General features: G+C 48.8%; 3 protein-coding genes across 8 annotated transcripts in view; 1 reads left to right on the top strand and 2 right to left on the bottom strand.

Moving 5' to 3' along the window:
* Positions 1 to 52: 52 nt before the first annotated feature.
* On the bottom strand, positions 53 to 10,065 carry PDAP1 (PDGFA associated protein 1). Its single transcript, XM_019718327.2, has 6 exons — positions 9,923 to 10,065; positions 6,901 to 6,992; positions 5,513 to 5,620; positions 3,995 to 4,116; positions 1,876 to 2,027; positions 53 to 783 (listed from the first exon to the last, which is right to left on the bottom strand). The coding sequence occupies exons 1-6, from the start codon at positions 9,933 to 9,935 to the stop codon at positions 725 to 727; spliced, it is 546 nt and encodes a 181-aa protein (XP_019573886.1). The 5' UTR covers positions 9,936 to 10,065; the 3' UTR covers positions 53 to 724.
* Positions 10,066 to 10,247: 182 nt separating this feature from the next.
* On the top strand, positions 10,248 to 20,324 carry BUD31 (BUD31 homolog). Of its 3 annotated transcripts, none has more exons than XM_019718328.2 (6): positions 10,248 to 10,386; positions 11,402 to 11,542; positions 11,977 to 12,101; positions 17,984 to 18,106; positions 18,334 to 18,500; positions 20,078 to 20,324. In XM_019718328.2, the coding sequence occupies exons 3-6, from the start codon at positions 12,008 to 12,010 to the stop codon at positions 20,126 to 20,128; spliced, it is 435 nt and encodes a 144-aa protein (XP_019573887.1). In that variant the 5' UTR covers positions 10,248 to 10,386; positions 11,402 to 11,542; positions 11,977 to 12,007; the 3' UTR covers positions 20,129 to 20,324. The 3 variants fall into 3 exon arrangements, with proteins under 3 accessions (XP_019573887.1, XP_019573890.1, XP_019573889.1); XM_019718330.2 differs by having other exon boundaries at positions 10,380 to 10,514; XM_019718331.2 differs by lacking the exon at positions 11,402 to 11,542 and having other exon boundaries at positions 10,262 to 10,386.
* Positions 19,798 to 22,569, bottom strand: part of PTCD1 (pentatricopeptide repeat domain 1) — a 19,135-nt gene continuing 16,363 nt past the window's right edge. For 2 of the 4 annotated variants that reach the window (XM_019718317.2, XM_019718316.2), the window contains exon 9: positions 19,798 to 20,926. In XM_019718317.2, the coding sequence (XP_019573876.2) occupies positions 20,744 to 20,926 (183 nt within the window). In that variant the 3' untranslated portion in view covers positions 19,798 to 20,743. The remainder of the gene's footprint in view (positions 20,927 to 22,569) is intronic. The other 2 variants (XM_074328535.1, XM_074328534.1) reach the window with 1 other exon arrangement.

Below are 22,569 nucleotides of genomic sequence, written 5' to 3'. Positions count from 1 at the left end.
TGGGTGGAAACAGCCCGGGCAGAGGGACCCAAGATGGATCACAGAACAAGGATTACGATAATGTCAAGTTTAATCTGCCAAATATACAAGTTGGAATTGTGGAGCGCGTTTTGCCTGGGTGCTGAACAGTAAACAGGTTCCTTGAAATGACTGATGGGAAGGGTTAAGAACGGGCCCTGGCCAGACGGGTAGGAATGGGGCAGGGAAGGGCAGAGGAGAGGCCTCAGTCGGAGGGAACTGGCCAGGGATGAGCCATGACCCTTCAGGGACCCAGGGGCAGGGGCTCCCAGATGACAGCCTCTCTGTGTAAGCACCCAGGCAACAGACAGGCTGGTTGTTGCAAACTCGCCAGCAGCTGCCCCCAGCACACCGCCCCCCACCGTGCAATCTACTGGACAAACCGAAGCTCTTCTTACCCCACCTCCCAGGCACCCCCAACAAGGGTTCTGAATTCTAAAAACAGGAAAAACATTCAAATGGTTACATGTGAAATGCTATCCTGCATCTTTCTGTCAGCAAAGATAGCAGCTGCCCCTCCCCCTAGCCCCCCTCCCACCATCCCCCCAACAATTTCTGTGCCAAGATGAAGAGGAGGCCCCAGGCTGTGGGGGGCTCCTTGTCTTGAGGGGCTGCTGCAGTGGTGCCAGGGCACAGGGTGGGCGAGCCATGGCAGCAGTGCTGGACGCATGGCCCAGTCCCCTGGTATCTCCTCCCTCCAGCCACGCTACTTATTCAGGGAGAGCGACTGCATACGTCTTCCTGACAAAGTCGCGTCATCTTTTGCTGAAGGTAGAAAGGGAAGGAAAAGGTAGAGTTAGAACAACCCCTCCACACACACAGCCGCATCCCCAGAATCGCAGACCTGTAGGTCTGAAAGGCCTCAGAAAACATTGTGTGCAACTGGCTCAGCGGGCAGGTGAAGAGAAAGAGCCAAGGAGAAGGGCCCACCTCACGCCGTCCCAAGGGAGGTTCCTGCTGAAGCCACTGGACCCAGGTATCCAACATTCTTGCCGAGTCTGGGGCCCACTCCATAAAGGCCACCAACACACACTCCATGGGGAAACAGAAACTCTTCTTACCTGCCCTCCACCCCCAGGAAAAACCCCTTAATTCCAACCGCTTCCCCGTGAAGTCTACAATCAGCAACAATGTTCCAACAGTCACACAGGAAGTCCTTTCCTGCTTGGGGTCTGTGAAGCAGGAGCTGCAGCAGGGAGTTGGGCTAACCAGGTATCTCCAGTGGTGAGAATGCCCCTAGGCAATTGGTTTCCCATTTCTAGGCCTCAGTTTCCTTGCTATTTGGTGAGGAGGCAGGATCCCTAAGGGCTCTTGTCCCACAAGGGACCGTGCATGAGACCAGGACACAGAAGGACATGAGTCAGAACACTCTTGTAAAGCAGGCCAACTCCCCACAGCCAACCTGGCCTAGAGGAGCCCGTGCCACCTTTGGTCCCACTGGAGACGTGGGGGAAGAGACACGTGGGCCACACCTCCTCTAAGTCTGCCCCTTGTCCCCCTTCCCAAGCTGCTAGGACACAATGGTGACCCCAGGCAGCTGTCTCAGCCACACAAGGCAACTGAGACCCTGGTGGGACCTGCCAGACGCGAAGATCACACCTAAACACCCCTGAGGCCTCCCTGACCCGGTGGACAGTGCTCTGCCAGGGCTGAAACCCATACTGACTCCGTGCTGCTGCTAGGGCCTCACAACACCTGGGGCAGGGGGGGCACAGGAAGAGCCACCTGCAAGTGCCACCGACACACACACACACATACACACTCAGGGCCTCCAATCTCACCGCTCCCCATTTCACAAGGCCAGTGAAGTGTAGGGTCGGTGCCCAGAATCAAGCGCTCCAGAGGCTCAGCACTTACCTTTCCGCTCTTCCTCTTTCTTCCTGGCAGCCTCCTCCCGCTGTTTCCGGATGATCGCCAGCCGGGCAAGGTCGGCCTTGGCTTGCTCTGTCTTCCCAGCTAAATGCATTTTCATGTAACGCTCTTTTGCTTTCTGCTTCTCAATTTCTTCTCTGTTTGGATAAAATGGTGTCACAAGGGACATCTTCCCCACTGTTATCAGCTGAGCTGGATGTGGGAGCCAGAATTAAGGCCAAGTACTCAGGCTGGGGCCCAAGCGGAAGGGGGCACCCTGGCTGAGGGAGGGGCCCTGGCTCTGTGTGCCCCCTCCCTGATGGACACTCACCCAACAAGCACGCAGAGGACAGGCCTGGACCTCTGCACGACAGGCTCAAGGGGCTGGGGAAAGTTCAAGTGGTCCACTCAGCTTCCTCAGATGGAAAACACAGGATGGGGGTGAGCTCAGCATCTGTGACCTTTGGAAAGCCTTAGCACAGAGTGGACCATACCTGGCTGGGGCGGTGGGGGTGGGGGGTGCAGGATGTGGCTGACTAGGGGCTGGTGTCCACATGAGAAAGAGGGACCAAAACCAAGTGAACTGTGTGTCCAGAGAAGACGACCAAGAGGAGGAAGGCACTACAAACCACACTTTGTAAGGAGTGGAGAAAGGAGTGGACCAAGTGGCCTTGAATGGGAACAGACCCAATCTCAGATCGACACAATAGCACTTTCTCAGTTAGAGAAGCTCATGTGTGTGTGAGGCTGCTCCCAAGGGGGAGCCCCCATGGATAGGGGTGTGGGAATAAGAGCTGGACTCCCATGGGACAAAGGTGACAGCCACCAACTTTCTAAGTAGAGAGAGGTGAGGGCAATTTGTTTCCCATTGAGGATCTCCTTCCCAAGCCTGAGATTCTGAACTGGGGGGTCCCATTTATACCAGGTTCTTGGAAGAGCCAGGTTTTGGAGGGAACAGGGTAGCCCTGCATGGCAGGAGGCTGGGGGAGGGACTTGGCATCTCAGAGGCCTCACAGCACACAGGGCTGAGGAATAATGAGGAGGCATGGAGCCTGACCGGGGGTGGGTTGGGGGAGAGGGGTGAAACCCAGCAAGCAAGTCAGATGAGCAGATATCTTGCCCAGAAGACTCTGGACAAGACACTTGCTAGAGATGAGATGGGAACACCTGCCAGCCCAGCAGATCCTACCCTGGGAGGGAGGAGGGGGCACGGAGGCATCTAGAATAAGCAAGGCTGCATGAAGGCTCTGCAGGGCCTCCTCAGTGAAAGCTAAGTGCAGGCAGGGTGCGGGCCTTTATGGCTTTCACTCCTCAACCCCAAAAGGCGGGAGTAGCAACAGGATGCACTTTTCACTGTGAGAAGGAAGCTACTGGAGGGAAGAGTCTTCTACAGCCTCCATTCATGGGCCTTTCCAATGGGTTCTTCCTAGACCCCTTAGCTGTCATGGGGCCAACACAGGAAGCCCACAACCTCTTGTAAGGCCCTTGATGTCACCTGGTGGCCATCAAAAGTCAGGGCACTACTTGTGGAAAACGGGCCATGTGCAGGGCACTTTGGTACTCGATTGTGATCCTCGCACAACCTCTGAGGAAGCTATTACCTGCAGCAACATTTTCACCTGGGACTTGGTGAGGGCTGGGGAGAGCCAGGGGCCCTCCCTGCACTGTGCTGCCTTCTGGATACCACAGTCCCTAAGTCCCCTCCCAAGCTCCACGGCCATGACATTACAGGTGGATGAGGGCCAGAATGGTGAGATCAGGCTGGGTAAGGTGGCGGCCCTGGAGGGGGGGTGCTCTACAGGAAGGGAATGTAGCGGAACCCTCTGCATTCCGGGATTACTTCAAGTGCAACACTCAGGTCTGAATCGATTCTATGTATTTTCCCTGCTACATTTCTATTGGTGAATAAAATATTCTTTTGTTCTGTTTTTTGGAGAAGCTCCTACAGTGGCTTTTGGGGAATGAGAAAAAACAGAAATCAACACCATAGCTGGAGCCCCCACACAGTCACTGGGGACCTGAGCCGGAAAAGCGAGGGCCTCAGAGGAGGTGGGTGCCTCAGCCCCCCACAGGTCAGCCCCCGGCCCATGTGCCCAGGTCACCAGGCCCAGAAGCAGAAAGTTACCGTTCTCTCCTTGAGAGCTCCTTGGGCCCGTCCAGGTCCAGTTGTGTGACCTTTTTGGTTGTCTGTGCCACCCGGTTGGGGTTCTCGATGTCGATAAGCCCTTCCACACCTTTGCGCTTTTGCTAAGATAGAACGAGAAGCTGGCCATTGGAGTTTCGGTCCTGCAGAGCCCCTGAAGGCACTCCCACCATCTCCCAACAGCCCATCTGGATACAGGACACCACAAACATAATGTGTCTAACACAGAACTCGAGCTTCACCCTCACCCACCCAGCTCCTCCCCACAATCCTAAGCATGGCCTTATTCCTCTCTCCCCCGGCCCCCTCCTAACCCTCAGCAAACCCCAATAAATCTACCTAGAAAATATGGCTTAAATCTACCCACTGTTCTGCACTGCCACTATCCCAATATAAGCCACAATTTCTTATCTGAGTACTAGCCACCATCTCCCTGCTTCTACCCTGAACACCCTACAATTCACTCTTTGCAGAGAAGCCAAAACAATCTTTTTTTTAACTTTTATTAGTTGTACTATTCAATTTCTCTCCTTTTTTTAGTTTCTACGTCTGTCGCCTCTTCTTTATATCCTAAGTTACAGAGGTCCTGCTCAGTTAGTCTTCAGCTGATTCTCAAGGTTGATTGTTCTAATTTAGCTATAATTTTAATGTGCTCTGGGAGGCAGCAGGCATAGCGTTTCTCTCTTCTGCCACGTTGGACCTTCGCCCAAAACAATCTTTTAAAGCAAGTCTGGTCATGTCTCCCTCCAACTCAAGACCTCCACCAACTGCCCTCTACAGTGAAACCCAAACCCCTTCAACACGCATGCCCTGCTCCTTACAGCCTTTCCTCCCTCATCCCTAAGCTCTCCACCCCGTACCCGCCAAGTCACAGCCCAACCCCTCCTGTTCCCTGAACATGCTCAGGCCGTGCCCACTCCAGGGTCTTTGCACTGGTTAATCTGGCTGCCGGGACACCTCCTCACCACACACTACTCTAAGTACCTTCAATCACCGTCTATTTTATCTGTAATACTTCTCACTACTTGAAATTATACTGTTCATTTACTTCCTTATTGTCTATCCAATCACAGGCCCCTCAGCGAAGGGGAGATGTTCTAAGCTATGCCTCATTAGGCACGTGTGTTGTTGTTCGAACATCAGAGTGCACTTACAAAGCTAGAGGGCGTAGCCCACTGCTGTGACTGGATGCGCTACACCCTTACAGGACTGGCATTTACACCAGCATCACCGCGAACATTGCAGAGTAACGTGTTGCCCCACCACAGTATACAGCTACAGCGTCACTAGGTGATAGGAATTTTTCAGCTTCGTTATAACCTTATGGGACCACCGTCATATATGTGGTCCATCGTTAACTGAAACATCGTTATACAACACGTAACTATCTCCCTATTAGAATGTAAACTCCTACAAGCTGGGAGTTTGTGATAATCAATATGCACGCGATAAATGCTGAGTGAGTGAGTCTGCGTCCCAGGCCCCCACCAAACTCAGTACCTGGTAATCATCTTCTTCATCCTCACTTTCATCTGAGTCTAGTGATTTCTTCTCCTTTTTGGGGTCACCTGCAGCCCCATCTCCACCTTCTTCTTGTTCCTCTTCTTCCTGTTTCAGAAATGGACAACCTGCAGAATCAAAAACGCAAAACAAACCCCCAACACTGTGACCCCGGCCCCCACGTCCCCCATACGGTGGACCTTGAGAAATTCAGCCCGCAGAAGGCTGGGACCAAGATGACAAGGGTCTCACTCTGAGACCCTGGCTCCCAGTGGGAGACCTGTCAGAGGAAGCCTATCCACTTGACTCTGCAGCCTGGAAGCCATTCCCACAATCCAGCAAGCCCATCACACAGCCATAAATGCCGTTCCCCTTCTCAGCCCAGGTACCTCATCTCCCAGGATCAGACTCAGCCATGGGGCTAGAAACCACAGTCCTGCTCAGCTGCCCTCCTGCTCCCCCAGCTGCCAAACTGTGCTCGCATTCCCAGGCGAGTCCTCCCCTGCTTTCCACTCCAGGGTCAGTGGCAGGCCAGCCACTCTAACCTGCCCATGCAGATGTCCTGCTACACTGGCTTCCCACGACAACACCCCAGCACGCCCCTTCCCTCCACCTTTCTTACCTCCCCACCAAAGAGATCCTTTACAAAAACTGTACGTCCTTCCCCGCTTAGTACTTGCCTACACATTCTCCGAGGTCCTGCTCAACTGCCAGCCCCTCCACTAGGCAGGCCCTCCTCCACCCTCCCTTCTCGGGGCTCCAAGGTACTATACAACTGTGTCCCTCCTCTGGCCTGACTGTGCCCCCTCCGGCCCTTACGCAGGTGAGGATCTAATTCTGACACCACCAGTGACAGAAACACATTTTGTTCCTGACAGTGGGCTGGAAAAAGCACTGCAGAAACAGAGTAGAGGGAACTACTAAGCTTGGACTGGAGTCAGAGAAGAGGTGAAGTGAAGCAAGGTCTGGGGGAATGAACGGCTATGCCTGCTGGGGGTGTGGAAGGCAGGCCATCAGGTTACGATGGGTTTGGCAAGCAGTCCTCAGGGCTGGAGCCAACAAGCACTGGTGCTGGGAGCTCACCCTGGGGATGGGCAGAGCCTGGCAGAGGGAGAACCCCGAGAAGGCAGGAACACAGGACCAAGAACAGATACCCACTAAGGCAATCGTTGCTGAGTGAACAAAGCTCTAGTTGATCCAGAGGATGGCTCCCCTCTTGAGTGCCATCAGTTGTTCTGAGACTCCCACCTGCTTCTTGCTGCCCCCCCCAAACCTCAGGTGTAGGCCTTTCCCTGAGAATGGGTGGTCCTTGCCTGGCCTCTCTGGGTACCAAAGAGGCAGGGCACCACCCTGGGACACTGGCGTGGCCTGGACAGGCATGTACTCACCCTGGCCTTCTGCTTTTCAGCCTGGAGCTGTGCATCGATCTCCTCGGGGCTCGTGTACTGCCGGGCCCGGCCTTTGTGGCCTCCCTTTCTCCCTGCATGAGGAGGTGAAGTTGAGGAGGGCGGAAGGGAAGCAGTTCCTTGACTACCCAGCCCGAGGGCTGTCATGCTTGCGGCGTTCTCATTGGAGGCTGCAGACCTCACCTATCCCTCACCAAGCACCCTCCAAACCCATACTCCCCTCCTCGTGTTCAAAAGACAAAAGAGGCAGCACATGACCACTTGATGGGGCACTGAACTGTGTGCTGGATGTAGGTTCCCACAAACAGGACCTGAGGGGAGGATATGGGGGAGGGCATACCGCATACAGTGACTGGCAAAATCCCCTGGTCCCTTAGAATCCAAACATAGCAGACTCAGACGCAATCATGAGAACGTGTAACACTTACACCTCTGCTGTCACTACCGTTCTTTTTACTTGCAATGTTCTGTCACAGCCATGGGCTCTTTTGATCCTCAGAACAAACCTACGGTGTAAGAATTACAGCTGGTCCCATTTTATAGACAAGGAGACTTAAGATCAAAGAAGAGTGAAGAGCACAAATGCTAGAGTCCAACTCTGGGGTTCAGATCTCAGCTCTACCACTTACTCGCTTTGTGACTTTGAGCAGGTACTTAACCTCTCAGAGTCTCAGCTTCTTCATCTATGTCCCTACTTCATAGGGTTGCCACGAAGATGGAGTTGTTAACACATGTAAAGCTGTTGGGACAGTGCGTGGCACAGGGATAAGCACCACAAAAATGTTTGTTATGATTCTTCCTTTTCTCTCTAATAATAGTATTTGGTGTAGGGGGAAAGCCACTGGCCACATCCGTGATTTACTACAAATGTGAGCGAATGTAAAACACTCATGTTCACCTAAATGGTATGGAAGAAAGAGAAAATTTAATACCTATAGATAGGAGAAAACTTTATTTTGCTTAGAGTAAGAAACATAGCTGGCAAACAAAGTGAAGACTGAAAATAAACCTAACTACCATCTAAGAGTTAAAAATATGACTAGCAATTTTAAGTTCATCTAAGTGTATCAGTTTTATAGTCTGACCCTGTTGAGCCAGGACACTATAGAGACCCCTGCTGAAGCCATCAGCCAGTTTCATAGCAGGGTGGCATCCCCTCCGCTTGTCCTAGAAGAAACTGGGTGGCTGTGGCCTCGACCCATCCCCAACCTTTCCTGAAAGCTGTGGCCCACCTAATTTCAAGTGAGTCTCTCACTGAGGGCAGAGAATCTGTGAGACAGCCAGAGTTAGTCTGGACTCCAGAGACACTAAGAGCTACTGGCCTCCCCTGAGTTCCTAGACAGCAGCTGGAGAGCCATAATTGGGCTGCTACAAAATACACCACCCATTTTTAATGACTACCTCGGTTCCCAGGAGTGTCTCAGTCTATGCTCATGAAAAACCTATTATGAGATCAAGCTTGCCATTATAACCAACACCCTTTCTTGCACTCTTAAAAGTCCACGCAATAGTAACAACTCAAAATTGGCTACTACAGGCTCCCACCCTGCACACTTGGCTATGAGATACTGACCTTAACTTGGTCTACAGTAACTTTCATCTGCTCTTCGTGTCTTCAAAAACGCTTCCCAGTTACGTAACGCAAGCAAGAGTTGGTCCTTTGTTCATGGGGAATTTGATATTTTAACATACCCGTGTTTTGTTTGGCTTTTGAAGCAAATTAATGCAAGCAAGAAATATAAAACTTGTCTACACATAAAGCTTTTCACAAGCCAAAAGGCCAAATCATTTAACCAAGAATTGATATTTAGGACTTTCTAATTGTAACATCCAACCTTGGCTCAAAGTACCTTTGAAGTCGGACTCCTAGAGCCAGAATTCTGGAGTTGGAAAGGCTCCTTTTGCCAAACAGGAGACTTAGGAACAGAGGTAACATGGCCCTTCTTACCACAGAATAAATTAGTAGATAGCAAAGTATAAATGAATTCTGCTCTGTAAAACCCAGTATCTCTGGGAGCAGAGTCAGGAAGTCATTTAGGTTTGAAAAAGCTCCAAGTAGATTTTCCTGTGGGCTGATGCATCTCAACCAGCACGACACATGAGCTACCAATATTACCAGAACCACCATCTGTTCTGTGCCAGAGGCTAGGCAGGCACTTCCAGCGCTCTCTCATTTTATGACCCCCAACTCTCCAGGCTAAGGATTAGCAGCCAGGTGTTCCAGATGAGGAAAACAGGCTGGAAGTTAAATAACTTCTTCAAAGTCACGTGTTGGGCTTCAAACTGAGAACTACCGAAGCTTAGGGAAAGCGGCTGGAGGACGACAACGCACTGGGAAGCCGTGGATCCTTTACCTTCTTGGCCAAGGAACTGACAAAGTCTTACAAATAACAGCAGTTAATCCTTACTGGGCACTTAAGGGCCGCCCGGCACTGTATTGTGCACTCCACCTAGTGTAAGGCTCTCGTCAGTACTATGAGGTAGGGACAATCGTAACCCCGTTTCCAAATGAGAAAACCGACACACAGGGAGCTTAAGCGACGGGCTCAAAGGCACACATCGAGCCGCTGCTGAATGGGGCAGTCAAAGCTAGGTCGGCCAGGCTCAAGAGCATTAAACTATGTCTCACTACGCAGGCCTGGCTCGACCAGAGCCCAAGGCCCACATTTCACACGCGAGCCAGGCAGGCCCTGCACAAGGCGCGGGACAAAGTGACTCAGTCACCGGCGAACCTAGAAGGGCAGAAGCTTCAGACCCTCCAGGCCAGGAGAAGCGCACCCTAAAACTGGCCTTCTGTGTCCGATCCGAGGGAGTGGCTCGAGGCCACTGTGGTCCTCAGTTTCCCCATCTGGACAATTGGGCGTCGAGGCCCAGGCTTGGACCTCAGCCGGCGCGGACGTCCCCCCTTTGCGCCTCTCTCCGAGGCTCCCACGGGTTGAGTGGACAGCGGGAACCGGACTCGAACGGCCCCTCGAGGCCCGCGGGCCACGCGCCCGGCCCTCACCTCCTTTAGGCATCGCGGCTCCGGCGGCTGCGGCGGCGGCGCCTCGAACTGACACCGGAACCGGAAATACTTCTGGCTCGACTTCTTCCGCCCAGCCCAGTACCCTCAGCGCGGCGCCGCCGCCGCTGTCGTCGCAAGAACCGGGGACCTCAGGGAAGCCGGCGCACGAAGCCGGACTGTCCCGCGCGCTGCCTGAGTCCAGGCTCTCACGTGCGCAGCCGGGCAACAGCACCCTCAGTCTTCCCCACCCCGGGAGACACGTGAGTCTGCCGGCCACCCCTCCCGGGAAGTGAGGACAAAAAGCAACAGCGACCCTGGAATTCTATACAGGCAGAGCATCGGACACCTAAGATTACGCGCTCTCTGCGCAAGGTAGGGCGGGGCTCCCGAGGACCTCATCCTAAAGCGATCACCGGGGAAGCGGAAGAGTAGGGAAACGAGGGCCGACAGCAACAGAGGTTCCGGTAGGTGTTTTTTTCTCTGTTCTCCGGTACCTGGGTAATGGCTGGGGCCAGGGATCGAAGGTCTGCACTAGCCCGGAGGGTGATGTGAACGCCTGGACTGGGACGGGTTCGGTCCTCTGGACTCGGAGGTCAGAGTGAGTTTCCGAGAGGAGGCGGCGCCTCGCTCGTTCTGCTGAGGGAAGGAGAGATTAGGGGATTCTCTTGTTCCTAGCCCCGCCCCCATGCTGTTTTCTGTGCCGAGAGCGTTTTTTGTTTAAAAACTGCTTGTTCTTGTAAGCCCGGTTCAGGTGCCGTCCTCTGTATGAGGCTCTCCTACAATTCTGGCTGTAACGTTCTTTATTCTTTTCCTCCGACGCCTTTTCACTCGCCGCTTCTCTCGAGCGCAACTACCCCTCTTACACCGCCAGACACCTTGATCTTGTTTACCTCCTACCTGTTATCTCCCTTGGGAGGCTTCCTCTGACTCCCAGGCTGGGCCAGGGCCTTCACATTTCCCTGGTTGATAACAGAGCGGTCATTCCCGTGTCTTTGTCCTCCCAGCCCGTGCGCGCTGGGGCAGGGACCAGATTCCAGCGTAGGGGACACAAGTACAAAGACCACTGATTTGGAAGTCAGGACCCCCCAATCAGAGTCAGACTCTGCTAGTTCCCAGCTGTGTGACCCTGACTTGAGCTTTTGAAGTTTGATTCCTCATCTGTAAGGTTGTTAAGGAGAATTCATGGAAGGAGGTTTAAGGGTGGGGAGGACTTTGTAAACCATCAGACACCCTACAGAAGGGAGAGACTGAGTGAATTTGGGGGAGAGGAGTCAGCTATGCTTAAAGGTAAGAAATAACCTGAGTTCTCTTTGCCAACTAGACAATGGTATAAGACTTGAAAAAAGTGCTTTGCTGTTTACATTTGAGTTGGACTACTGTATGGGCTTTACATGACTTGTCTCTATATAGTATGTTTGTTGGGTTTAAAAGAGAACTTGGCAATCTGGCTACTCATATTCCACTGCCCTTATTTTACAGATGAGACTGAGGACCAGGAAGGGAATGTGACCCTCTCCCCCAAAAGTCACAGAGTAACTGGTAGAGCTGGACAAGAACCTAAGCCTCTAACTGAAGAGACCAGAGATTTTTCTGTTACACTCTTGGGAAGCAGACCCTAAGGTACTTTGGTTTTATACTGTCTTTTTCCCTCATGAGAGCACTCATTCTCTCAGCTCCCCTAATCATAATTCTTTTCATACTGTATTGTAATTGTCTTTTTACTTTCTATCTCTTTGCTAGAATGTCACCTTATTGAGGACAGAGGTTGTGTCTTATTCATTGTTCTATGTTCCCAATATCCAGTAACAGGGCAGGCTCATAGTTGATATCCGTTAATGATAATAACAAAAATCGATTAAGCACACATTAAATGCCATGTATGTTATACACAATTATAATTAAATCTTTACAATGACCCTGTAGTGTAGGTTCTATTATCCCCATTTTACAGATGAGATAACATGGAAGTGAATATGAACCAGAATGGTAGCTGGTGAAGAGCTCCTTTGGGTATCTGAGGTTCAGAAACCAATTCATTTAATTTTCCCCTCCAGATCTTCGCAAAGTATCTTGTGGGAGAATAAAATGCCTAAAGTCAAAAGAAGCCGGAAAGCTCCTCCTGATGGCTGGGAGTTGATTGAGCCAACACTGGATGAATTAGATCAAAAGATGAGAGAAGGTGAGTGGAGGAGTTCCTGTTTTGGTGGGGTGCATCCAAGGGTCACAGGCTTAAATGCCTCCAGGGGACAGACATAAATGCAAGTATAAATGCAAAGAGTGCAACACTGTGACCTCCTGACACTGACATGTTTTGTTTACGTATTAACTAGGGGAATACAGTAAGTGTTGGAAAGTAAGATAACACTAATGAAAAGGTCCTCAAAAATATTTTTGGACAAATTTGAATATAAAAGCTTTAGGGAATATAAAGCAAATAGTCTACCTGTAATTATTTACTGCTTTGGCTGGATGTATATTTAAAATCATACTGAATATATTTACTTGGGAAAATCCTGTTTTTTCACTTTTTTCTGAAACATTTTATTCAGATTTTTCTTGTCTCTGACACTGTTTTCATCATCTTTGTTTTTGCATCATCTACCAGTTTTCCAGAATGCGCCATCTTCATTTCCCTCTAAATGCTGTGTGATCCTGTACTTTGTGAATTCAGTGTAGTTTGGTTTTTGGAAATCTTATTTGAATACCCAAGCTTCTGTTTGCCTTATTTGATCACAGTGTTACCACTTACTAAATTACTTTTTTTTAAAACATTTTTTTTATTGATTTACTAAATTACTTTCTAAAGTAATCGTTTTTTTAAAGCTTTTAGGTAATTAACCCGTGTTATGAAGTCATACCTCCAGCAATAAGTACTAATTAAATCAGTGTTAAATTACTTTGCCTCCTTCTTTCAAAACCTCTATTAAATACCTAGAACTTAGTTATCAAGATCATTTTGAGCTGAAAGATTTCGTCCCCACACAGATCTTTATTCAAAATAAAGAAACTGGAGAATGCTGTAATAAATCAGATTTTGTAAATCCTTGAAAATAAATCTACTTCCTCTTTTTTTTTTTAATTTATTGGGGTGACAGTTGTTAGTAAAATTACATAGATTTCAGGTGTACAATTCTGTATTACATCATCTATAAATCCTATTGTGTGTTCACCACCCAGAGTCAATTCTCCTTCCATCACCATATATTTGATCCCCTTACCCTCATCTCCAACCCCCCACCCCCCTTACCCTCTGGTAACCACTAAACTATCGTCTGTGTCTATGAGTTTCTGTTTCTCATTTGTTTGTCTTGTTCTTTTGTTGTTTTTGTTTTATATACCACATATCAGTGAAATCACATGGTTCTCTGCTTTTTCTGTCTGACTTATTTCGCTCAGCATCATACTCTCAAGATCCATCCATGTTGTCACAAATGTTACTTCCTCTTTTAAGGGATGACTTTTGGGTATTTAGATGTATATGATACTCTTAACTCCAAAACAAGTCTTTTCTCTCCCATTTTTATTAACCAGATAGCCTGTTAGCATTTCTTTGCTTTCCCATTTTGCTCTTCCTACCACTACAAAGAAAACAGTGGATGGCAGCTGGGACCAGACTTGGCTTCAGTGTTGGGAACAGTGGGGAGCTCTGGGGATGTGGAAGCCTGGAGAGGGGCAGAAACTGCTACTTACCTCAAACCCATTTTACCATTGGAATGCAGGCTCAGCATAACCAAATTTGCTACCTTTTTTTTCCCCAAGAGAAGCCAAAAATCTAGCTGTTTTATGTGAACTCTTCTAATTTAAAATTCAAACTTAAAAAAAAAATAGTTTTTATGGGAAGAACCAAACAAAGCGTGCCTTCAGGCTGGCTGGGACTGCCAGCTTCTAGTTTGGAGCCTCCAGCACAAGTTTGGCCTGTGGAATCTGTGGCTGTACTCCTAGGCCATGGGGGACCTTTGTGTGGCCTTTGGCACAGAAAGTCCCAAAGCCAGTGGCATTAGCAGGCCCTTACTTCTTCCTGATCTGAGGGCCATGTACAGGACAACTCACTTATTGAAGCAGTTGGCATTGTTATCTTAGGAAGGAAAATTTGTTTTCTTTTTTAGTTCCCCAGTATTTCCTAGCTCAGATCTTCATATGTCTCTGAGCTCATCACGCAAGTTTTTGTATAGGCACTGTCACCCTGTAAGTCACCAAAACCAAAAGACTGGTGTAGGGATAAGGGGCAGAGACGGGAATCGTGTGGCAGAGGTTCTGTGGAGGTTGGCAAAGGACTGTCTCTGCACTGTGACCAGGACTTGTGAAGACCTTTGTTTTTATAAGGACTTTTTAAAACTAATTGAAAATCAAGCATAGTCAACACTTGCGTAATAAACATTTCATTAGACTTTTAAAGACTAGTACCTTAAAAGGACTGTTACCCAGGTTTTGAAGTTAATGGGGCAGTGTTTGGCATTAGCAAAGAGGCAGAAACCGAAGTCTAGTTTATGCTGTGGTATCTCCTGCCTCTGGCCTCTTTTCATATCCTCAGAGTAGCAGGACGCATCACCCATTGAAAGCTGCCTTCCACTTTGTGTGTGGACCTGCACAAAGTGATAGCCAAGACTGTCCAAGGGGCTCAGAACCGCAACAATCCTTTCCTTTCACTACCTTTTTTTGGGGTTGGGGGAGAGTAGATGGAAGGGACTGAAGTTGTGGGGGAGGTACATGCTCACCCCCGCCCTTCCATCAGTGGTCTCATCCAGTCACGTGACTTTCGACATTCTTTACCCAGGTGACCAAATGTCTTCTCCAGCCTTGACTCCAGATTAAACACCAACTGCCTATTGGGTGGCTCCATTTGGGTATCTAAAAACATCTCAAACTTAACATGACCAGAATTGAATCCTCATTCACACCCCAAAGCTGCTTCCCTTCTTAGGCCACAAACTGTGGAGCTGTCCTTGACTCCCCTCTTTCTTTTATTCCTCCTATCCAAGCATCCAAGACATCCAGATTCCTAAAAAGGGTGGCAGAACAGAGGGAAAATTGTCACAGATAAATCAGACTTGAGACAAGTCAATCAAAGACAACATCTGGACATTGTTTGAATCTTAGTTCAGACACATCAGGTGTCAACAGGTATTTTTGAGGCAATCTGAAAATTGAACATGGACTGATTATGGGATGCTAATAAGGAAATGGTTGATTGTGTTGGGTGGGATATTGACATACGTAGGTATTTTTTAAAGTCATTAGTATGTTAGAGATACATATGTATTTACAAATGTGATGCTTGATGTTTGAGATTCCTTTTTAAAATACTTCCAATTCCTTCACTCCCCAAAGTGGGCAGAACTAGATAAAATAAAGCTAGCTGTTATTGTTGAAGCTGAGTGATAGGTACTTGGGAGTTCAGTAAACTGTTTTCTTTTCTGTATATTTGAAATTATGCATAGTGAAATCTTAGAAAATTCATGAATCTAAAATCTTGACTCCTTTATCCCATCTACCCCCACCACCTGGTCCAGCTACCCTTACCTCTCATCTGGATTACCGCAATAGCCTCTTGCGTCTCCTCTCCCTAGAGTCTTCTCCAGGGTGAGGGTTTTAAGTCATATACCACTGACCCTTTAGTGGTTCACCTCCCCATCAGAGCAAAACCAAAGTCCTGGGGCCTCCCAGGCCAGACATACACTCACCCCAGCTCCCTCGAGCTCTATCCCCTACCTCCCCCCCTCATTCACCTCCCCCAGCTCTGTTTTTCCTTGATCCACACGTAGTCCCACCTCAGCATCTTAGCGTTGCTGTTTGCTCTGCCTCTTGAGCATGTTTGTCCCTCATTTTTCTTTTTTAAATTGAGATATAATTGACAGAACATTGTATTAGTTTTAGGTGTGCAACATGATTTGATATAAGTGTATATTGCAAAATGATTATAGTAAGTTTAGTAAACATCCATCACCTCAGTTACAATTTTTTTTTCTTGTGATAAGAACTTTGAGATCTACTCTCAGCAACTTTCAGATCTACAAAATGGTATTGTTAACTATAGTCACCATGCTGGACATTACATCCCCAGGACTTACAACTGGAAATGTGTACCTTTTGACCACCTTCACTCATTGCACCCACCTCCCAGCCCACCAATACCCCTTGTTTCTTAAGGTCTCCTCTGATCAGATGTCTCCTGTGTGACTTTGATCACCTATATAAAATGGCAGTCCCCCCTTTCCCCACTTGCCATCTCCTTCCATGTTTTCTTTTTCCCTATGCCATTACCACTTAGCACCAGGTGGTAATCAGCTTCCCTCTCCTGGAACTCAGCTGCAGGCCTTGTCTGTCCTCCCCGCGGCTGTGTCTTGGGCACCCAGAGCACAGCCTCGCCCCTGGCAGGTACGCAGTGTGCATTTGCTGTGTCCTTGACACCCGCAATGGATCAGAATCCTGTTTGTTGGGCTGAATTATAAGTCCTAGGTAATAAAATGGCCTCAAAGTTGGAGAAAGGGAGATACAGGTTTTTTACCATTCCTCACCTTTCCCCTCTGCCCTAAAAACCAAGAGGTGGTGGTAGACAAAGACGAATTTGTGACAGCTGAGAGAAAGACTTGCCTCGTGGCAGGTGTGAGCTGCTGCCTGACCCCCTATATACTGATAGAGCAGTTATTTCCTGAAGGCCCGCTGCTATGAACTTTCAGACTTGTCCTTTTTTTTCCTCTCTCTTATCCCTAACGGACTTCAGGAAATGAAATTAGATGTCCATCTATAGGCCCAGAATTACCTTGAGAAATTATTATGCTGTAGAAATAGGTCTAGAAGGATGAAGACCAGGGTGTTACCAGAGGTTATCTTTGAATGATTTCTTAAACTCTTTGGTTTCTAATTTATTAAAACTATTTTAAATTTAAAACAATTATGTTTAAATCATGTGGCTTATGTTTTTGCTTTAATTTTAAAAAACAGCTCTATTAAGATATAAATCATATGTAAAACTTGCCCTTTTAAAGTATTCAGCTAAGGGGTGTGTGTTCAGTATATTCAGAGTTGGGCAACAACCATCACCCCAATCAATTTTACATTTCATCACCCCAAAATGAAATCCCATACCCTTTAGTGGTCATTCTCCCCACTTCTTTTCCCCGTATCTCCCAGTTAGTTCTAAGCAACAGTAATTTACTTTGTCTGTAAAGACAGACTCATACAATAGGTGGCCTTTGGGGACTAGTTTCTTTCACTTAGTGTAATGTTTTCAAGGTTCCTCCAGGTTGTGGTATGTCAGTACTTCTTTCCTTTTTATGGCTGAATAATATTCCATTGTGTGGCTAGGTCACATTTTATCTGTGCATCAGTTGATGGACACAGGGGTTATTCCTTTTAGCTGTTGTGAATAATGGTGCTGTGGACACTTACATACAGGTAATCCCCATAGAATACATCGTTGTGTTCCTAAAAACCTGTGTTATACAAATCTGTATTATACAAAACAAAGAACTAGTATAAAAAAGGGGGGTTAGGTTCCAAAAATTAAGAAAACAGACTATTATATTTTTATAATTAAGGGAAATATCTTCATTAAAGCAATTTTCACCAAAACTATAACATGTTAATATGTATTAAATGTTTTCTTCGTCATCACTACTAAGTTTTTATTATGTTCCGTGTTGTTCAGGGATTTCTCTAATTCTCAAACTGTTAGAGTGAAACCATGTTCTAGGATGCCGGGTTGTACGAAGGGTTTCCCCAATTCTCGAACCGTGTTATAGAAGTGCTGTGTTATACGGGGGTTACCTGTACAAGCTTTTGTGTACATGTGTACATCCAGTTCCCCCGCCAGACTGTTTTCACAGCAGCTGCACCATTTTACCTTCCCACCAGCAGCGTATGAAAATTCCTATTGGTCCACATCCTCAATACCTGTCAGTCTCATTTTGACTATAGCCACTCTGGTGGGTATAAAATAGAATTGATTCTTTATTCCTAGTTATTTTAAAAAATAAAACAAAACAAAAAAAACACCACAAAATCAGATGTGCAGATTAACCCTCCCTGCTAAAACAAAACACAACGCCCCCTTCTCCCCAGCTGAGACGGAGCCACACGAGGGGAAGAGGAAAGTGGAGTCTCTATGGCCCATCTTCAGAATCCATCACCAGAAAACCCGCTATATCTTTGACCTCTTCTACAAGCGGAAAGCCATCAGCAGAGGTAAGGGGCTGAATGCACTCTTGGCCTTTCTTGCCTGAGTGGCTTTCAGATTTATTTAAGTAATGGATCTAACAGCCTCAGCAAGTTTCATGATTCTTTTTAACCACTAAAAAAGGTGGGGAGGGGACACTGTTGGCTAAATAGTCTTTTTTAATGAGGTAGTGATGGGCCAGGGGAGGGGCCAGCTGACACCATGGACTGATGCCCTTTCCCCATCTTTTTGACAGAACTATATGAATATTGTATTAAAGAAGGCTACGCAGACAAAAACCTGATCGCAAAATGGAAAAAGCAGGGGTACGAGAACTTATGCTGCCTGCGGTGCATTCAGACACGGGACACCAATTTTGGGACAAATTGCATTTGCCGAGTCCCCAAAAGCAAGCTGGAAGTGGTAATGTCTCTATTCCTATACAATGTCTGATGATTGAGTTTGATGTTACATTCAGTTCAGATTTCTGTCCTAGTTGACGCCAAAGGATTTTACACTCTTTGGGGGCTGGAATATAGTTTGGTCTCTGGATGTGCTGCTGGCCATTCCACCTGGGAGTAAATTCCTCTCTCCAGGAATCCATGCTAGGTAGTTTGGCAGTAATCATGTTTGCTAGGTCTGGGGCCACTCCATCTTTGGGCAAGTGATTGAACTTCATGCCTCACTTACGACACGGGAGTAACGACACCCACCCTCACAGTGGTTGGGACTAAGTTAGGGAAGGGTGGCTGGTCAGCAGTGCTCACCCTTCAGCCATCTTTTTCTCCAGGCCTCCTTTTCTTCACTATGATGCTTTAATTACACTGCATTTCATCTGTCAGAACATACTTTTCCAAACTAGGCTGGGCAGCTCAGGAATGGGCAGCTCGGGAATGGTGCTGGGTGTGCAGTAGCTGAGCTCAGGACGCGAGCGAGCCCCTCTGAAATGGAGCTGCAGGAGGAGGCCGGGAAGTTACTGCCTGGCCATTAGCCATTCATGCCTTTTGAGTGTAGCCTCTTAGCTGACTATTGTTAGCCCAGCTGGGAGGTCAGGCCCCATTGCCCATCTTCTGGGTCAGCCTTTCACACCTGGGTCAGGTGTCGCATCACAGTCCCCTGACTCTGCATACTACTTACAACTTATAGAGCTTCAGCTCCAGTAGGCAGCTATCTCCCTGAATCGTCTGGAAGGTCAAGGACAGGCATTCTGAGCAGTGGAAAGTGAGCAAGGGCTGCCTCCCCAAGGGAAGGCCCTGGGTGTTAGTTTTCGGGGTGGGGGAGGGGGGCAGGCAGAGACAGATGGCAGAGTGGCAGAAGCCCCCCTCATCTGAGAACACCAGGATTCCATGGCAGTGCCTGGTAGGGGTGCTGCCCCAGCCTGCCCTGGGGCCAAAACAGCCTGCTTTAGATTTAGTTGGTTGGGTTTCACCTAACTTATCAGATCTTGTTTGCTTAGACAAGTCCTACTCCAAAAAAGAGGAAAAAGGAAAATAAATAGAAACCACTGCTCTGGGGTCTTCTGCCTGCTGGGCAGGCAGGCCCCTGGCCAAGGTGGGCGAAGACTGTCCCCCTGGGGGATTCAAGTGCACACCCTTCTTTCTCGGGGCCTCACTAGAAAGTTCCACTGCCCAGGCGAGGCCCTGAGACCCCGGCAGTAGCATATCCGCCTCCAGCTTACTGCACAGTATGTCATGCTCACTTCACAGGGTAACAAGAGGCATTCACAGATTTCCCCCCCTTTTTTGGAGAGGAAAAAGTGTTTATGTTGAATTGCGTAAATTAAATGCACACAGAGATGTAACTTTAGTATGAACAACAGCTGTTTCCATCTTCATGAGGGAACCAAGTTACCAAGTTTTCCCCATGCAGAACTGGCACGGAGTTTCTGAGGTGTCCTATATGGAGTGACTGTCCCATTGCCAGCCTTCTTGGCGAGAGCATTACTGGGGGTGGGGGTGGCACATGAAGGGGTGCAGTGTCTCAGCCGTCCTCTGTTGCAGGGCCGGATCATTGAGTGCACGCACTGCGGCTGCCGGGGCTGTTCCGGCTGAGGCAGGCCCTCGGGCCTGGACCCCTCTCCACCCAGGACTTCAGATTTGCAGGTTTCTGCCTATCATGCCGCCCCCTTTCCTGGGAGCAGCTCTTCTTGCAGAGTGGTACCCCAGGCCTGAGTTGGAACATGGTCTCTACATGTGAAGGCTTTGGTGTTCATCAGCTATGATTTATAAAAATAAATCTTGAAACCTTTGGGCCCTGCATTCATTCTTTCAGAGCCAGGAGTCTATGGGGCCCTGGAGACCAGTCGCCCTTGGGGCATGATACTGACTCCACCTCATCCATGCCGTGAGACCCTGATCAAGTTCATTTTTCTCATCAGTGATTACAACCTGTCAGGCGAGGATAGCCTAAGATGACGTGCCAAGGTGGCCCAAGCTGCACTGTGACCTACTATGAACTTGTCAGGCACCCTACGCCCAGCATTTGTCCTCATTCCAATGCCGGCAAAATGCTGCAGCTCTTCCTCTGGCCGGACCTTTCTCATGCTTGAGGCTACAGCAATGTTCGTGTGTCTTTAGCATGAAAGGGACTCCTGGGACTCCCACAGAGCACTACGTAGGCTGTGCACTTTGTTCCAGCTCTGCTGGAGGTCCCCCAGGGCCTCCCCATCATCTGCCCCCATGGCTTCCGTCCATAGCAGCCTCGGGAACGCTGTCTTGGTCCCCCTTAGGCTTGGTCCGGAACTTCTGCCACGGATGGGGGGTTTCTTCTGCTGGCATCACTTTCAGCCACTGCTTATAATAAGCTCTAAAGCCATCAATCTTCTCCAAGTAGGTGTTTTTCCCTTTGTACTGTAATTAGAAAAGCATGGGATTCAGGGGTTCAAGGAGCACAATTAGAATCACTACACACTACCTACTGCTAATCCCAAACCACAGCAGATGGCCTAGCCTCAGGGAAACTGTTCCCTCTTCCAGGTGGTTAAGAGGAAAGGGCACAAAAGCTACTCAATACCTGAGTAGTGTACTGTAGAGAAGCAAAGTTGCTGGACGAGGCAGACCCAGACTTCCACTGCAGACAGTCCTTCCTAACTGTGCTGGCCCTGCTCCTAAACCCAGCAGGGGTGTCACCCCTGGCCCCCAGGCTACAACCGCTGGGTCCCACCAACTGCCTCCACAGTCTGACGAGTGGCGCCCCTCGCCACAGCCACTGTCTCCCTTCTTACCCTCATCTCAGCACTGCTGCAGCGGTCTCTACAGAGAGGTGGAAAGAAAAGGAGCAAACAAAATGTCCTAGGCAGATACCAAAGGAAGCTGGTAGAGGATAGATGGAAGAAACAGACAAAGCATCAGAGAGAAAGGCTTACCACATGATGAAACGGTTGATTCAAAAGATTTAACAATTCTAAACTTGCATGTACCTAATAGAGCCTGAAAGTACATAAAGTAAAAACCTGATGTGGGGACACAGCCAGGAGTGAAGTTTCCAGGCCCTCGGCCTCACATGGAAAGGTGCTGGCTCAGGTAGTAAATGGCCATCAACTGTGATTGGATGGCCATCAGCTGTGACTAGTTGGCCGTCAGCTGTGGCTAGTTGGCCATCAGCTGTAACCAGTGAGCCATTGGCCACTAATATAACGGCTGGGGCTACGCTAGCAAAAAATGGGGGCTAGCAAGAGGATGGTGGCTGAGCTAGCAAGAGCGGATTGCAGTTAGCAAGTGAGGTTGGTTGGCAGAGAGAAGTGGACGGCAGGTTGCAGATAGTGTGGCTCCTGCCTCCTGTGTCTCCAACGCAGCCGCCAGCGAGACTACAGTGGTATAACTCCCCTATCTATGGCTCCGTGGGTGTTCCTTTTTGGCCTCACCATGTCCTGTGTTCTTATATGGGGAGCGGGACCAGAGACCCCGCAGGCCGCCTCGCACGACACCTGACTATCAGAAATCCGTCCACCACCATAAGGGAGTATGAATATGATTGGAATACAATAAGCTCTAAGGCCAGTGGTAGTCTGGTGACTGCTGCCTGAACCTGAGAAGACCTTAGTGGGCCCTATACCACACAGGGAAGAGACAGTCGGCTAACTCGATTTTTGTCATACACAACCAACAAAAGACTAGTATCCAGAATACATAAAGAACCCTTAAGAGTCAGTAAGACAAGCCTAAGTGCCCAGCTGTGCCCTCTGCCTGGCATACTCTCCACGGCTGGCTAATTCTTACTAAGCCTTCCTCAAGCATCAGCTGCACAGCTGTCCCTGACCCCATGTCCCCACGGCTTGGCGTGTCCTTGCCAACTTAGCTCCCTCCCCATCGGGCTCATGCTCCTCCAGGCCACAGCTGCTCTGGAGTTGATCAGCACAGGATCTGACTCAGTGGACCTAAAAACAACCCCCAGAGCCTGACAGCCACAGAGCAGCAAGGAGAGAAGTGGCCATTGCAGAGCAATGTGTCACTGCCCTAGTGTCACCCCCATTCACTTGACAACAGTCTCTACT

Source organism: Rhinolophus sinicus, linkage group LG03, assembly GCF_036562045.2.
Source record: "Rhinolophus sinicus isolate RSC01 linkage group LG03, ASM3656204v1, whole genome shotgun sequence".
NCBI lineage: Eukaryota > Metazoa > Chordata > Mammalia > Chiroptera > Rhinolophidae > Rhinolophus > Rhinolophus sinicus.
Note: the sequence above shows the minus strand (reverse complement) of the source record. Positions and strands in the feature narration are given on the sequence as shown.